The sequence below is a fragment of the Hemicordylus capensis genome, chromosome 3, assembly GCF_027244095.1.
Source record: "Hemicordylus capensis ecotype Gifberg chromosome 3, rHemCap1.1.pri, whole genome shotgun sequence".
NCBI lineage: Eukaryota > Metazoa > Chordata > Lepidosauria > Squamata > Cordylidae > Hemicordylus > Hemicordylus capensis.
The window spans coordinates 263,527,074-263,545,189 of NC_069659.1; the positions used below are offsets into that span (position 1 = coordinate 263,527,074).

The 18,116-nt window shown below is 40.0% G+C and overlaps 1 protein-coding gene across 1 annotated transcript in view; it reads right to left on the reverse strand.

The window, feature by feature from the left end:
• Window positions 1-18,116, reverse strand: part of LOC128350589 (deleted in malignant brain tumors 1 protein-like) — a 97,988-nt gene that overhangs the window by 65,209 nt on the left and 14,663 nt on the right. Inside the window, exons 6-10 of the mRNA XM_053308987.1 lie at window positions 14,304-14,451; window positions 10,929-11,119; window positions 9,584-9,613; window positions 9,442-9,468; window positions 7,678-7,710 (exon numbers count right to left, since the gene is read on the reverse strand). Coding sequence (XP_053164962.1) covers window positions 7,678-7,710; window positions 9,442-9,468; window positions 9,584-9,613; window positions 10,929-11,119; window positions 14,304-14,451 — 429 coding nt within the window. The remainder of the gene's footprint in view (window positions 1-7,677; window positions 7,711-9,441; window positions 9,469-9,583; window positions 9,614-10,928; window positions 11,120-14,303; window positions 14,452-18,116) is intronic.

The following is an 18,116-nucleotide window of genomic DNA, read 5'->3' on the forward strand; positions in this document are numbered from 1 at the left end:
AGGAGAAAAGAAAACAAGAATTATTCTAATGACTACCCAAAGATTGTTTTATATGGAACTGGTCTCATTGACACACTGTATATTATGAACTCCTAGAAAATTAAAGGAACCAAATCAAGCAGAGAAAAACTTGTTTAGTTAAGGCAGTTCACACACACACACATACACACACACACACACAACATATTGGAGTGCCTGACCTAACACCAAAGGAGGTTAGGTACCTTAATCAGCATGAGGGACTGGCTATTTAAATATTTAAGATATTTAAACCTCCCAAAATATCTGACTTGAAAACCTCGATTAACACTTTCTGTTAGAACAATGACTGAACTGTTTTGGACATTTCTTATCCAGGCACACACACACTCCCAGATCCAGTGGCACCAGTCCTGAGAGGTACTGAATGTTTCAAAATTCTTAAAGAAATTTCTAAAAGGCATCAATGCACAATGAGTGATCAGAAAGATTCAACTATGGGTTGCACAAAGGAGGCATAAACTTACTAGTTCTTTCAGGAGTTGTTTCAGCAGCTGTTCATTAAGAAATAAGCAAATAAAAATAGATCAATGCATTGTTAAAGCTAGTACTATTAACTGACCATTAAAATCATGAATGTTTGGTGGTTGCTGAGAAAATTCAGCTTTGGCTTATACACAAAGGAGGCATAAACCTACCAAGTGTTACACTTTCAACAGTTGTTTCAAGAGCTGCTCATAAAGAAATAAGCAAATAAGAATAAATCTATGTATTGTTAAAGCTCTTACTATTAATTGGCCATTAAAATCACACCTCCAACTTGCATTTAATGTCTCCAACATGACGGTGCTTACTCCTGCAGTAAACCACACTACCATGTGGGGGACAGTGTTATTTAATGACTGTTATTTCACATCCTGGATGTGAAATCAAATGACTCCCCCCCGCCCCCCAAACCACCAGAAAGTAAAATGCAGCAGGAAAAAACAAATGCATTTGAAAATTTTCCTCCCACCATGCAGTCATCCTCCATGCCCTGATTCAGTTGCTTTTCAGCAAGAAAGAAGCATTTTGGAATGCTGGTTATAAGGGAATGGAAGATGGAGAATTCCTCAGGGCAGCATCAAGTTCAGATACAATCCAGTGATGTTAATAATTAATAAATAAACATTTCCATGCAACTTTCAAAATGGTTCCATTCCAGATCTACTTTCCATTAGAATGATGACTGAATGATTCCCATCAACACTCAGACATTCTCCTAGATCAGCAACATCCACCCTGACTTACTACTGGCCACTACAGAATTATCTGCTGGAAGCAGGGAAGTGACTGGTAAGAAAACCAGAGTCAGACAAAAGAAAGGGAATCCAAGGAAAAACAGGGGGAAACAAAACAAAGATCATTCTAATGACTTCCAAAAGAACGCTTTTATACGTAAGTGATCTCATTGACAGTCTACATTGTATATTATGAACACCTAGAAAATTAAAGGACCTAAGCCAAGAAGAGTAATTCTCTGTTATTTCTCCCACATACAGGACATTTATTTCTCCCACATACAGAACCCCATTTTTGAGTGTTACAAGAAAAGTCCCATAATTATCGTTCTTATCTATAATACACACACACATAAGCGCACACACAAACACACAGGAAGTTCTCAAACATTGCAGTTCTCAAATATTGCAGAAAGTTCCACAAATGCTGGAACTGCGATACTAGAGTGCTTTACCTAACCCCACAAATGAGGTGAGGCTCCTTAGATAGCATGTGTAGTTGGCTATTTAAACTTTAAACTTCCCAGCAGGCTGGCTGAGCAGTGCACAGGCTGCTCCAGTGGGGGTTAAAGTTTAAATACCACTCTTGCTCGCCTACGGGGAAGCGTGGTGGAGTGACTGTGGTCACTCCCCTGGGCGGGGAGGTAGAGTGGCTGTCATCTTTAAGGATGACATTTCCTTTACCAGGGTCCCTGTTGGGGTATTGGACCATATTGAATGTGTGTAAGTATGGTGTCCCTCAAGGCTCCATACTCTCTCCAATGCTTTTTAACATCTACATGAAACCGCTGGGAGAGATCATCAGAGGATTTGGAGCTGGGTGTTATCAGTATGCTACTGACACTCAGATCTACTTCTCCATGTCAGCTTCTTCAGGTGATGGCATATCATCTCTAAATGCCTGCCTGGAAGCAGTAATGGGCTGGATGAGGGAGAATAAACTGAAACAGAATCCAGATAAGACAGAAGTACTTATTGTGCGGGGTCAGAATTCCAGAGACGATTTTGATCTGCCTGTTCTGGATGGGGTCACACTTCCCCAAAAGGAACAGGTCCACAGTCTGGGAGTACTCTTGGATCCACACCTCTCCTTAGTTTCTCAGGTTGAGGGTGCTTTCTATCAGGGGGTCTATCAGGCCAGGGGTGCTTTCTATCAGCTTCGGCTGATACGCCAGCTGCGTCTGTTTCTTGAGATCAATGACATCAAAACAGTGGTACATTTGTTGGTAACCTCCAGACTTGACTTCTGTAATGCACTCTATGTGGGGCTGCCTTTGTACATAGTCCGGAAACTTCAGTTGGTTCAGAATGCGGCAGCCAGGTTGGTCTCTGGGTCATCTTGGAGAGACCACATTACTCCTTTGCTGATGGAGTTACACTGGCTGTCGATGGGTTTCCGGGCAAAATACAAAGTGCTAGTTATAACTTATAAAACCCGAAATGGCTTAGGTCCCAGGTATTTAAGAGAGCGTCTTTTTTGCTAAGAACCCCACCGCCCATTGAGGTCATCTGAGGAGGTCCATCTCCAGTTATCGCCAACTCGTTTGGTGGTCACACAGAGATGGGCCTTCTCGGCTGCTGCTCCGAGATTGTGGAATACGCTCCCTGCTCAGTTACAATCCTCCCCTTCTCTGGCTGATTTTTAAAAAACGTTTGAAAACCCTTCTTTTTACCCAAGCCTTCTCAGGTTTTTAATTTTAAAATACTGTTAATTTTATGGTTTTTAAATTATTGTATTGTTTTAACTTTTATATGTTTTATATGTTTAACTGTTTTACCTTTTATATGTGTTTTAATTGTTAGCTGCCCAGAGACATAAGATTGAGCAGGTTATAAATTTAACAAACTAACTAACTAACTAAGAAGCAGATGAGAGCAGATATTTAAACTTTACACCACCACAACAGCCTACATATCAGCTGATAAGCACAGAGGCTGCTCTATGTGTGTATTAAGATTTAATTATCCACCTGGCAAGAGGCTGGATTTTTGAACTTTAAACCACTCAACTTTTCAATAATGGTTTATAAAGGAGACAAAAGCATGGCTTCATGAACCACCAAACTGCCTCACGAACCACCACTCAATCCAGCAAGTTTGCAAAACCTAATACTACTTTGACAGCTTAATATAACAATTTATTATAGGCCCAAAGTGATAAGAACAAAATGACATTGGGAGCATACAATAAGGGTATTCACATGACTGACAGGGCAGGTTGGGTGGGGGAGGGGGAGGCAGGGTTTGACCTAATTTAGAAATTTCTAAATGGCATCAATGCAGAGAAACAATGCATTCTGCCTAGAAATAGTGTCCCATGCTACAATCCCCACCCAACTACAGATATTTCTCCAAAGCACAAGCAGATATGACTAAAAAGTGAGGTAGATACATGCAATAATTAAAATTGTATCATTTGCTGGACCATTTAAGTCAGCAAGTTTGCAAAAGCTGGGCACCTCACTTTCATGTCCAACCCTTTATCTCCCATAATGGCTTGGCATAGGATTTTGATATCAGGCACAGATGTATGGCAGGGTGAATGGACTCTGTGCAGTGAAGTTGAAGCAGATTGGTCAATCCTTTGATTTTTAATCATTTGTTCCCCTACAAGCACCAAACAAACCTCAGTAGTGTCTCAAAATTTTATATCAGTGAGGAGCTTAGATATATTGCCTATCCTGCAGCATATCTCACTCATTTGGAGGCCCCAAACCACAGTAGGGCGTTCACTTTGGCTCGCTGCCATGGTATCCCCTCAGCAGTGCTAGAGGGACATTACAGAAATTAATGTAATGTGATTATGTCCCTGTGGCTCAGAACAGATTGAAACTATTGAGCATGTCCTTCTGTACTGCCTGTTTCGTGCACATTCGTCTCGCCCTCATTCTCCTATTGCTAAGCAAGTTCCTGGGATGTTCGAGACAATTCTACAGTTTTCTGTTGCTTTCTGACTCTAACCCTGTCATTACACATAGTGTTGCCAAGTTCTGTGTGGCTGCGATCAGCATCCGTCAAAGGATGATAGGCTGTGAGCCCCCTTAATCCAATTCTTGATTACTCTGGATTGACCTTGCACTTGCCCATACCTCCATATCTACTGTTTTATTGCATTGTACTGCATTTTATTGAATTGTACTACATTTCATTGTTTTCCTCCCGCCCTCCTTTTTATTGCTTTTTATAATTTTAAATCTGGACTTTTACAATTTTTATACTCCCCTTTTTATTTTTTCTGGGCATTTCTATAATAGAAACGGTATCATTATATTATCATTATTTTTATCTCTTTTAGCTTTAGTAATTTTAGGGTTTTAGCTTATTTAGTTTTAATGAGTATATTCGATCTATTTTACTTTTTAATCTGCAATCATTCTTGGTTTTGGCCTTTTGATGTTATGTACTGATATGTATTTTAACTTGCCTCTTAAATTGCAATCATCCTTAATTTTAGATTTGTCAAGTTATGTACCATCATATCATCATAACAACATCACATAACATGTAATTTTTAACCTGTATCAATTTTATGCTGGTCTCTGACTGTAATAAAGGATTGACTACTGATAGTAGGTTATTGATGTTAATTGTCAATTTACATGCAAATTCTCATTTGATAGTTCGATGTAGCTCGAATGGACATTTATCAAACAAGATTCCTACATTTAAAGGAGCAAGGCAGGGTTGTATCTTTGTGCCTACTCTATTTAACATTTACATTAACTCTGTAGTGCCTTGTCTCTCGGTGCCCTTAATTCATCCCCCAAAACTGGCTGATAGACACTTTTCGGTGCTTCTTTATGTGGCTGATATGGCAGTAATGGCACAGACATATATTGGCCTAAAACGTGCTCTTGGCATACTGCATGATTTTTGTAGGATGGAGTCTATTCAGATTAATTATCATAAAACAAAAATATTAGTGTTTTCTAAACGTTCAAAGCATTATAACTGGGTTATTCAAGGACACAAAATTGAGCAAGCGAAGTCATTTAAATATCTTGGAGTTGTTTTTCAATCTTCTGGCTCTCGTAATGCTCATATAAACTCTTCCATACAAAATGCTCAATGTTCTATAAACAAAATTCATTTCACGAGGGGGGCCTCATTAATCCCCGTGGCAATAAGATTATTTGTCACCAAAGTTTACCCTCAGCTTCTTTATGGCGCTCAACTAGGGCCTCCCAAGTAATTTCACCTCACTGAAGGCTGTTCAAACAAATTTATTAGAGCTACTCTCCAGGTGTCCTGTTGTATCGCCAATGCTCTTATTAGGCGGGAGGTTGGCTTGCTGAGGGTTGAACTGGCTTACTGGCGATGCAGGTTAAAACTCTCATTTACTAATATGAGCTTGGCTTCTCTAGTAATGCATGATAGTTTTGACTTTAAATGGAAGACTATGGTTAATACTAAACTTCTGCAACTTGGGTTTTCCTGTCAGGAACTTCTCAGGCTAGGACTTGACCAGGCCTGGAGGGCAGTTAAACAGCATACTATGGACATGTAACTTCAGGAGGAAATAGCTAGATTAAAGAATTGGAATTTTCTAGGTAATCAATTGTTTAGATTTAAACTGGCAGAATATCAGGACAACATAATTGTCCCCAAATTTAGGCGTTCTTTCACTTTTACCCGCCTTAATGCTTTACCATCAGCAGTCAGGGATGGCAGATATAGGGGAATACCACTTAATTTAAGGATATGCCCATGTGGAATTTGTGCTACAGAAAATACTTCTCACACAATTTTGTATTGCGAACTTTACAGGGATTATTGTTTAAAACTGATTGCTCCCCTGCTGGTAAAGTTCCTGGGACACTGTGATGAATTTTACTTAGAGTTTTTATTGTTTAATTGTACTAAGGAGAACTTTTATAATGTGGCACAGTTTTGCCATATTGTATGTAAAATTCGTTTGGGTTTTATGTAATGTCTATGTCTGTCTGATCTATGATCATAATAAAGTTCTCTCTCTCTCTCTCTCTCCGCCCCCTTACAAATGCATAATTGCATTTGCACGTAACGTGGAACCATTGGTCCAATGGACTTGCAATTCCTCCGCTCTCCCATCCAAATTTGGATGTAATGGAGACCATTCTCTCTGCAGTCCGCGAGGCTGCAGAAAAGAAGGCAGGGGAACTGGCTGTGCAGATTTCCTTCTTGACTGAAGGCCAGCCCACATAGACAATTACAGATGCAGTTGAGCTTCCTCCCTCAACTCCAGTTATGATTTACAATGTAACGCAGGCTGCGTCCAACCTTGGGTTGTGGCGGTGAAACTCACTACAACTTGAATTGGAGTTATAAATCTGAAACCTTGGGTACGTCGCTGCGCTCAACTGCATTTTCACACATTCTGAAATAATGCTTCAGGGACCTCTGGCCCATTTAACTGCAGTTCCACGTTATGTGCGAATGCAGCCTATATGTACAAGCTGCTATGTGACCCAGGTGTGTGTTTTAACTATGAAGCAGGGGACATATTTGGTTTGCGAATGGTCAAGAAGGTTTGTAGATTATTTGGGCCTGCATAGTCTTTGTTTTTCCAAATGCACTCTGGCTCAGAACCAGTGTTCCCTCTAGCATATGTTGTTGACTACAACTTCCAGCATCCTCAGCCAGAGCCCACTGAAGTTAGGGATTCTGGGAGCTGTAGTCAACAACATCTGGGATTCCCTCTTACAGTGAACACTGCTCAGAACTGTGGGTTGTTGTGAATGATCAAAAATGTATGTGGATCCTTCAGCTTTTCAGTGGGTGGGAGGTGCTGGCTGAGGCACAGTGCTCTGTCCCAGAAGGATTCTGTCTGGAATCCAGAGCAAAATTCAAATGCAAGTGAATCAGATTCAAATTAGATTTGAATTTGCATGAATAAATCCTATTCTGTGCAAGCAGTTTTATCTTGATTTGATTTGAAATTCAAATCAATTCATTCAAATTTTTTGCACATCCCTGTATACCACCCTGCCATTAGGGGACAGGTGCCCCACTATATGCTTGCACTGTGACTTGAAAACCTCCATAAATAGCTGACTTAACATCTCCATTTCTGTTTTCTGTTAGAACAATGACTGAACTGTTTTAGACATTTCTCATCAATGCACACACACTATCCCAGATCCAGCAACAGCAATCCAGAGAGGTACTGAATGTTTTACAATTCTTGAAGACATTACTAAAAGGCATCAATGGAAAATGGGTGATCACAAAGATTCAACCATGGGTTGCACAAAGGAGGCATAAACTTACTTGTTGTTTCAAGAGTTGTTTCAGCAGCTGTTCATTAAGAAATAAGCAAATAAATATAGATCAATGTATTGTTACAGCTCTTACTATTAACTGACCATTAAAATCATTAATGTATGGGGTTGCTGAGAAAATTCAGCTATGAGTTATGCACAAAGGAAGCAAAACTTACCAAGTGTTGAACTTTCAAAAGTTGTTTCAGGAGCTGTTCATAAAGAAATAAGCAAATAAGAATAGATCTATGTATTGTTAAGCTCTTACTATTAACTGACCATTAAAACCACACCTCCAACTCATACTTAATGTGTCCACATGGCAGCGCTTACTCCTTCATGTGGGGGACAGTGTTATTTAATGACTGTTATTTCACAGCCTGGATGTGAAATCAGACTGATCTTTTTCAAAATGACAGTAAAATGCAGCAGGAAAAAACAAATGCATTGAAAAGATTTCCTTCCACCTTTTCAATGCATTGAAAAGATTTCCTTCCACCATGCAGTCATTCCCTGTGCCCTGATTCAATTGCTTTCCAGCAAGAAAGAAGGATTTTGGAATGTTGATTATAAGGGAATGAAGGACAGAGCTTTCATAAATGCAGCAGCAAGTTCAGATACAACCCAGTGATGTTAATAAATAAACGTTTCCATGCAACTTTCCATGCAACTTAATATCCTTGGAAAGGATATTTAGATGCCGTGAATGGTCTTTACCTACAAAGATTAGAATCATTTGGACAATGGTTTTTCTTGTGACACTCTATGGATGTGAAAGCTGGACTTTGAAGAAACTAGATAGAAAAAGCACTGACGCTTTTTAACTTTGGTGCTGGAGAAGACTTTTGAGGATACCACAGACAGCCAGGAAAACAAACAAATGGATCACAGAACAAATCAATCCAGAATTTTCACTCAAGGCACAAATGACTAGGTTCAAACTATCATACTTCAGACACATTATGCAAAGACCCAGCTTCCTTCAAAAGTCCATAATGCTGGGAAAGGTTAAAGTAAAGACCATCAGCAGCAAGGACTTGGTTATGACAGCAATGAATGCACCACTGAGAGACCTTAAAGGCCAAGTTGATGACAGATCATAGGAACATAGAAAGCTGCTATATACTGAGCCAGACCATTGGTCCATCTAGCTCAGTATTGTCTACACAGACTGGCAGCAGTTTCTCCAAGGTTGCAGACAGGAATCACGCTCAGCCCTATCTTGGAGACACCAGGGAACTTGGAACATAGATGCTATTCCCAGAGCGGCGCCATCCCCTAAGGGGAATATCTTACAGTGCTCATCCTGGGTAGAATCTATCTATGTGCTTTCTAAGAGTCGACACCGACTTCACAGCACTTAAACAATCTATCAATGCAATTTTCCAAATGGTTGCATTCCAGATCTACTTTCCATTAGTATGATGACTGAACTATTCCCATCAACATTCACAAATGTCCCTAGATCAGCAACAGCCATCCTGACTGTTCAGTGGCATCCTGATCCATTCAGTGGCAGCTGAAGAAGTCTCTCTTGGAGGTAGGGAAGTAGCTAGTAGATTTGTAGCTAGTACAAATCTGAATCAATTTGTTCAAAGGCTTTGCCCATCCCTATATACCACACTGCCATTTTGAGGACAGGCACCCATGTCTTATCACAGTCAAAGGCTTGGGCTGTGACTTGAAAACCTCTATAAATAGCTGACTTGAAAACCTCGATTTCTGCTTTCATTAGAACAATGACTCAACTGTTTTGGACATTTCTCATCAATGCGTGTGCACAGATACACACACACACACACACACACACATATCCCATGGCACCAATCCAGAGAGGTACTGACTGTTTTGCTATTCATAAATATTTTTCTAAAAAGCATCAATGCACAATGTGTGATCAGAAAGACTCGACTATGGATTGCACAAAGGAGGCATAAACTTACCAGTTGTTGCTTCAGTTGTTTCAGCAGCTGTTCATTAAGAAATAAGCAAATAAAAATACATCAATGTATTGTTAAAGCTCTTACTATTAACTGACCATTAAACTCATTAATGTAGGGTTGCACAAAAGAAACATAAACTTACCAGTTGTTGCTTCAAGAGTTGCTTCAGCAGCTAAAGATATAAGCAAATAAAAAGAGATCAATGAATTCTTAAAGCACTTATAACTAACCAATAAAATCTATGACACCTCCAGCTCACACTTAATGTCTCCACATGGCGGTGCTTGCTCCTGCAATTACCACACTGCCATTTTAAAGACAGTATAAAGGTTTAAAGCCTCTTATTTCACACTCTGGATGTGAAATCAGATTGATCTTTTTCAAAATGACAAGAAAGGAAAATGCAGCAGGAAAAAACAAATGCATTGAAAAGGTTTCCTCCCACCATGCAGTCATTCCTTATGTTCCCATTCAATTCTTTTCCAGCAAGAAATAATTTTGGGACATTGATTATAAGGCAATTACAACCCAGTGCTGGTAATAAATAAATGTTTTTATGCAACTTTCCAAATGATTGCATTCCAGATCTAGCTCCCATTAGGATAGAACGTTTCCCATCAACATTCACAAAGGCTTCTGACTTACTAGTAGCAATTGTAGAAGGCTCCTCTGAAGTGGCTGGTAAGAAAACCAGAGTCAGTCAAAAACAATGAAAAGCCAAGGAAAAACAGGCAAAAAAGAAAAAAAGAATAATTCTAATGACTTCCAAAAGAGTGCTTTTATATGTGATCTCTTCGACATTCTACATTGTACATTATGAATGCCTAGAAAATTAAACGACCTAACCAAGGAGGCTTAATTATTTGCTTAGTTAAGAAAATTATTTCTCCCACATACATGACACTATTTTTGCGTGTTGACAGAAAAGTCCCATAATGTATCATTCATATCTATATCTACCACACACACACACACACACACACCCCAACACACACACACACACATACAGGAGGTCCTCTAATATTGCAGCAGTAACCTTTTGCGGAATGTTGCACAACTGCTGGAACTGTGATAATGGAGTGCTTAACCTAATGCCCCAAATGAGGTCAGGTTCCTTAGCTAGCATGTGTGGCTGGCTATTTAAACTTTAAACTTCTCCGCAAGCCGGCTGCGAAGTACACAGGCTGCTCCTCTGAGGGTTAAATTTTAAATATAACTCCTGCACACCAACTAAGAAGCAGGTAAGAATGGATATTTAATCTTTTCACCTCCCAAAACAGCCCATGCATCAGCTGAGCCAGGCCGCTCTGGGTATATGTGTGTTAAGATTTAGGTATCCACCTGGTACGAGACTGGCTTTTTGAACCTTAAATCACCCAACACTTCGATAATTGTTTTTTAAGGGCACATAAGCATGCCTTCATGAAGACACCAGACTGACTTTGACTACATTTTTAGGCTGATTGATGATTTATAATTTTTTTTACCTTGTGACGTGAAATAGTAATAGGCATAGAATGAATTTCCTGATTGATAGGAATGTCTGTGTAACACAACAGTCATTGTATTTGAAGTTGAGGTATAGCTCTGATAGGTATAAGAGCAAATTCTTTCAAGTCGTCTTGACGAACCAAAGGGACCATCATAGATTTCAATATAGTCACTAAGGCAGTTAAGGCTGTGGAGAGACAGGCAGAAGAATGATTTGATGTTATTCATGAGATATAGAAAGAGAAATGGGTGCAAACTGTTTTTCTTCCTTCAGGACCAGAGCTTAGAAACTCTCCCTCCATTCTGCTATGGAACATCTCTGAAACAGTCTACCACCTTTCTGCTTTCCAAAGGGCTCCCAGTTGAGGCTCACATGAGATGTGATTGGAGGACATGTTGTCCACCAACCCAACTGCAGGCAATAAGGAATGGTGGGTGCTGTGGGTGTGCATGGCATCCCCCAATTCTGGCATGCAGGAGTGCCTTTCTCCAACTGTGTGAGGAGAGCAGCAGTTTCTCCAAAGCACTCCTCCACCCAAACTGCCACCAATATTCACTTAACCTAATATTTGTAGCAAGTGTCGAGCGGGTGCTTGAATGAACTTCCTCTCCCACATAATTAGGGAAAGCCACCCTGGTGGGGCAGAAGGGGGGGAGGACATGTGTAGCCATGGCTCCTTATTGCATGTGCGTACCATGAGAAGACATGTGGGAGTTTTAAGGACAGTAACATGATTTAGACAGCTGCAAAACATATCTACAGAAATCTAGCCCCTGCAAAGTCTAGCCAGAGAAGAGTGTGAGCTGGTTTAAGCTGCACTTTCCATTCATACAGAGTAATGATAAGAACCAAAAGAGATGGCCAGTGCTACTGGTGAATTGACAACACCTTCTAAATATGTCTTTACTTCTTGTGCCACAAAGAGTCACCCAGCTAGTTTCATGGCTGAATGGGGATTTGAACTCAGATCTCCCCAGTCCTAGTCCAGCACTCTAACCACTATACCACGCTGGCTCTCAAATGTGCCCCCCCCAAAAAAACAATTCTCTGAAAATTCTCATGGGGAGAATTTGGATGGAAATTCTGAGAATTATCTTCTGAGCTTTCAAATGTGCTTTGAATATTCACAGAATAATTCTCACGCTTTCATTTCCAGTCATGGTGTTTTTTGGAATAAGAAATAAGCCCCAAACAGGCTTGTTTTCAAGTTCTTTAGAAAAAAGGAAAATAGAAAACAGAGTGGATAGTTTTTGAGTAAACTGATCTTTACATTTGAACCAATAAGTTTTAAAGCTTTGAATTAGTCTTTATCATTTATAAATCTTTCTTGGCATACTACCAAAGCACATCCTTCAAACAGGTAGCGAGATCAGGTTGCTCTAATAATATCATTTTTTCTGCAGAGCACCCAAACAGAAACTCATAAGGACCCCTTTTGTTTTGCTAGAAGCAGGCATTATAGGTGATTGGAAGAACCTGGAATTGCAGATTAGCAAAGTTCTGAGTCTAGGCCTCTACACTCAGGAAGTCCAGGCTTTTCTTCTCCGCACTTCCAAAAGTCTTATTTTGTTCATTAAAAAGACTATATCAGCGACTTATGCAACTTTTTTTTAAAAAGAACTCTCTATTGATTGGGCCCACCAATCAATTTAAGTATTCTGTAACTCTGAATTCTTTTTAAAAAATGCTCCCAAAAAGTAATCTATGGATAGATGTGCAAATTCAAATTATTCCTGTATAAGAAAATCCAAGAGGTGAGAATTTGGGGATTTAGAGAATAATTCTCTGAAATGTTCTCATCCCTCCTGGGTGAAGAATAATCAGATAAATTCGAGGTAGAGGATATTCCTTTCCAAGTCTAGTAGAAACTCCGTGCCTCTTGAAGTCTGGTATGCATCAGGCATAGCCTTAAAGTATAGTTAAGTATCATTAAACGGCCTGAAACCAGGTTACCTGAGAGAACACCTTGCTCCATATGTACCGACTTGGACCTTGATCTTCATCAGAGGCTTTGCTCTGGATGGCTGCTAGGGAGTGGGCCTTTTTGGTGGGTGCACCCCATCTATGGAAGAGCCATCCCAGTGAGTCATTTTTGTTATTTTAAATGCCAAGTGAAGACCTTTCTGTTCACTCAGGCTTTTTAAAAATTGAAATTTTTGAAACATTTTGTATTGTATTTTATATTTTCTATTGTAATTTATTTTTGTGTTATGTGTTTTAATTTGATGTTTTTACTGTTGTGTTGTTGTGAGCCTCCCAGAGAGCATTTGTTATGGGGCAGCTAACCAATAATAAAAGTGTATTTTAATTATTAATTATTGATGATGATGATGATGATGATGATGATGATGATGTATGGCAATTTTAGTGGGAGAAGCAAAGGACCCACCAGAGCTAATGGTAACTCTGCCATTAAAATAATAAAAGTCAAGTGTTGTAATCCTATGCACACTTAGGAGTAAGGGCTGAAAGACAGATGGGGAAATGAGACTTTGGCCACATTTGCATCTAACACAAAGCCGGAGGTGAAGGGGCCTCCAGTTTCATTTTCTGTACATCCAAATGTGGGCAACCATGGTTTCACTGGAAAATGGACCCTCGGTTTCCCTCCCCAGACTCTGAATTGCACCTTTAGTTTGTTATAAGTTTTGCTGCCTTCAACTCTGGTTCTGCAGCGCTAGCATTACATACGAATGTGGCATTGCAGTCAAGGTCTTTTGCAACTGGAGTTGAGAGAGGAAGGTCCTCCCTCACTCTGGCTGCTATTGCCTGCTGGAGCAAGACTGCAAAGAAGGAGCTCTCCATTACATGTAAATTCAGATGGGAGAGCAAGTGGAGAGTGGAACCATGGCTCTGTGTTATGTGTGAAGCAGTCTTCCACAATTGTTTTCCTGCACTGGTCCTGACTGCCTCTGAACAGCTTTTCAGCTAGTGAGATTCCTGATATAATGAATGCTTTGCTTGGGCTCCTGTACTTGATTTGGTCCAGAGAACAGCAAGCGCAGAAAGATTTGGGTACTCTCTACACCTCTGCTCACTGCTTTTCTGTTTCATATTGCCCTTCTCAGAGTGGCCGTTAAGTTTTAAAAACTGCTATTGTGGTTCAGCTTCACAAGTTTCAATGTCATATATGGCTACGTCTTTACTTCCTAGCAAACATGCATGAAATCACCTTGGAAACCTCTGACACTGGGCTGGGTTTTGTCCTTGGTGAAATGAAGTTGTCCTTCAGAGCTATGCTGGCCACTTCATTTCATTCCATACATATATTTCAGAGAAATATTAGGATCTGGAACATTTCAGAGGTTGTGAGAACTATTCAGTGAACGGCACAGTGAAAACAATGATACTGCTAATTACTCATACTTACTAGTAGTAAACATTGAAATTCAGAATTATGTGCTCATAATAGGGTGCTTGAATTTCCCAGATGCACTCCATGCTGACATCATTCCCAGGGTAATATGGGCTAGAGAAGTCACCAGATGGAGCTGACAGGATGCCACCACACGGAATGCCTTCAAAACAACACAGAAGGAATCATTTGTGTACCTGTGTTCAATTGCTGACTTGTACACATCACCTAGAAATAATGTTCTATGCTAAGCATTCCAATCCAACTGCAGATCCTTCCAAACCACAAAACAAGCATGCCTAAAAAGTGATGTAGATACATGCAATAATTAAAATAGTTCTTTTTGCTGGCCACTCAATCCAGCAAGTTTGTAAAACCTAGTACTACTTTATCAGATGAGGTCTTCATAGTAGAAATAGAATGTTTTATTATAGGTCCAAAGTGATAAGAACAAATGTTATTGGGAGCAGTCTATGGCTTGAAGACAAGATTGTCAGGTCCTTGTGTGAAAAACATACGTTCTTTTGAGGTTTTGACTGTATTTCACCTTTGGGCAGGTGTTAGCCTACTCAGTTCACTGAGCATTTGCTCCACTTGCTTTTTAAACAGTATTAATTTCTTAATACAGTATTCATTTCTATAGGTATAAATGCACAATGAATGATCAGAAAGATTCAACATGGGTTGCACAAAGAATGCATAACCTTACCAGTTGTTGTTTCAGGAGCTGTTCATAAAGAAATAAGCAAAGAAAAATATATCAATGTATTATTAATACTGCTACCAATTAACTGACCATTACAATCTGTAACAGGAGGAACATAACTTAGAATGATCCTTCTCAAAATGATTGGTAAGGAAAATGCAACAGGAATCAACACATGAACTGAAAAGATATGCAGTAGTAGGGATGAGTGGATTGGGAACATAGGAAGCTGCCATATACTGAGCCAGACCATTGGTCTATCTAGCTCAGTATTGTCTTCACAGACTGGCAGCGGCTTCTCCAAGGTTGCAGGAAGGAATCTCTCTCAACCCTATCTTGGAGAAGCCAAAAAGGGAACCTGAAACCTTCTGCTCTTCCCAGAGCGACTCCATCTGCTGAGGGGAATATCTTACAGTGCCCACACTTCTAGTCTCCCATTCATATGCAACCAGGGTGGACCCTACTTAGCTAAGGGAGAAAGTCATGCTTGCTACCACAAGACCAGCTCTCCTTTTAGATTCTCCCAGATGTGCTCTGATTTCATCCCACCACTAAGTTATACCCTGATCCAGTTGTTTTCCAGCAAAAAAGAAAAATTTTGGAATGTTGATCACAATGGAATAAAGGAAGGAGCTTTCATGAGTACAGCAGCAAGTTCAGATACAAACCAATAATTTTAATAAAGAAACATTTCCATGGAACTTTTCAAATTTTTGAAAACTTTTCAAACGCTTGACTTCCATTAGAATGATAAGTGAACTGTTTTGGACATTTCCCATTAACATTCATAGATGCTCCCAGATCAATAACACTACTTATGAGTAGTATCGATTTCCAACAACTACAAACATTTCTAAAAGGGATTATGCATACAAAGTGGTTGGTTCAGATACTGCTGTGAGGCCTTGCAAAGGATGCATAAACTTAGCGCTTGCTATTTTATAAAGAAAGATTTGCATTAATAAGCATATATAAATATATCTATTTATCATCTATACTATTACTTTATTAACTGACCATTAAAATCTGTAATGGGCATAACCTAATATAGAATGAGTTTTATCAAAACAATCTGAAAGGAAAAGGCAGCAATAAAAATATCTGCAATAGCAAAGGTGAGTGAATTTTCCCAGTTGCACTCTTTTAGTATTACATCATTCTTTTATTCCCTGGCTTTTACTCTGGTTGCCTTCCATAAAAAAATGAGAATGTGGGGATTCTGATAATGGATTGTGTGGGGTGTGTGTGTGTGTGTGTGCGCGCGCGCGCATTCGCGTGTGCATGCATGCATGTGAGAGAGAGACAGAATGAATACTGAAGACCTCTTCAGTATTATATTTTGGAACATAGGCAGTTTCACTTGCAATTTATTTTTTTTGTTTAGTTAAAGATACTGTTCAAGTATTTTTAGATTCTACAAAATCTGAGTTGGTTTTCTTATCAGCTACTCCTTTAGCTACAGGAATGTCTGCTGCAAGTACCAGGAATCAGAGCTGATGTCAAGGGTTGGCACAGCTGGACAACTGCTTAGAGCCCAAGACCCTCGGAAAGGCCCATTGCTGATCCCTGATACCATCTCTGATCCCTGATACCATCTCCTGATCCCTGATCCCTGCTGATCCCTGATACCATCTCCTAGCTTTCATGTTAAGCAGAGACCCACCCAGGTAGGAGCAGGGCTGGGCCAAGGCTCAGGGGCCCCCCAGGTGAAGACCAGCTGGGTGTCCCCTGTCATCCCTATTTCCCACATGCCATTGACTGCCCGTGGCCTGTACGCCACAGGCAGCAAGCAGGAGGGTGGGCAGGCAACAGGGAGCATGCACCTGCCCTCCTCGCCACTGCCACTACCTGCCACTTTGTAGCAGTGGCAGCAAGGAAGGTGGGTGGGCAGGCAATGGGGAACACCCACCCACTCACTGGCCTACCATGCTGCCGCTGAAATCAAAATTGTGCCTTGAACCAATGTGGCTTATTATATAGAAGATACTCCTTACCAGTGGAACTGGCTTCCATGGTCACTGAGCCTGGTTGTGGCAAAAAAGAAGGGAGACGGAATGGTAAGAGCAGTATTACAGTAAAACTAATTCCTGTTCCCATTATTGTGGAATATTCTGTTCCTTAGACGTCCTATTTACGTATTATATTCAACCCACATACCATCTGTGTACAGTGTTCACACAAGAAATCATACAGCCAGTTAATACACTTTTACTAAAATCAAAATTGTCCCTTGAACCAATGTGGCTTTATTTATTTAGTTAGTTAGTTAGTTATTTGATTTTTAGACCGCCCTTACAGAATAGCTCAGGGTTGTTCACAAATATCATAAAACAGTTAAAACCAATCAATGATTGGGAATAAAAGTTTTAAAATACAATAAAACAGCTAAAAATAAAAATTCAAAACCTTATAAAAACCCGATACATTGAAAAAAACCTGTTAAAACAATTTAAAAACCCTGGAAGACCAGGCCAAACAGGTAGGTCTTTATCTCTAAATGAGATAATATGTAGAAGATGTTCCTTACCAGAGGTAATGACTTCCATGGGTGCTGTGGTTGGTTTTGCGGGGGGGGGGGGGGGAGGAAGAAAGAAGAAAAGGTAAGATCAGTATTTCAGTGCAAATATTTCCTGTTGCCATTATAGTGAAACATTGTGCCCCTTAGTAGTTCTGTATATGCATATGTATAATTGTTGTAAATTATAACTGTTGTAAATGAAAAGAAATTCCAAATGACCGAGAAATTCAACTAACTGACATCTAGACCAATGAACTACCAGTATTACAGGATAAGCACGAGTGCTTCTGAAGGGTTCCAGACTAATGCTGCACTAATGGTTGTAGAGGAGGGGGAATTCAACAACGTCTCCTTCCCTTGGAAGCATTCTATGCCACCCAAAAATATGTCCCGGAGGGCTGCAAAATCCACAGGGACATATTTCTAGGTAGAACAGAGCACTTCTGAGGGAAGGGGAGGTTGTCAAAATATACCACAAAAATACTACATGAGTGGCAGAGCTGAGTTAGTTGAACTCTTCAGAAGCACCAGTGCTTATTCCATAGCATTGGTGCTTCATTAGTCTGGATGTCAGTAACTATGTACAATAAGTTCCATTTATGCT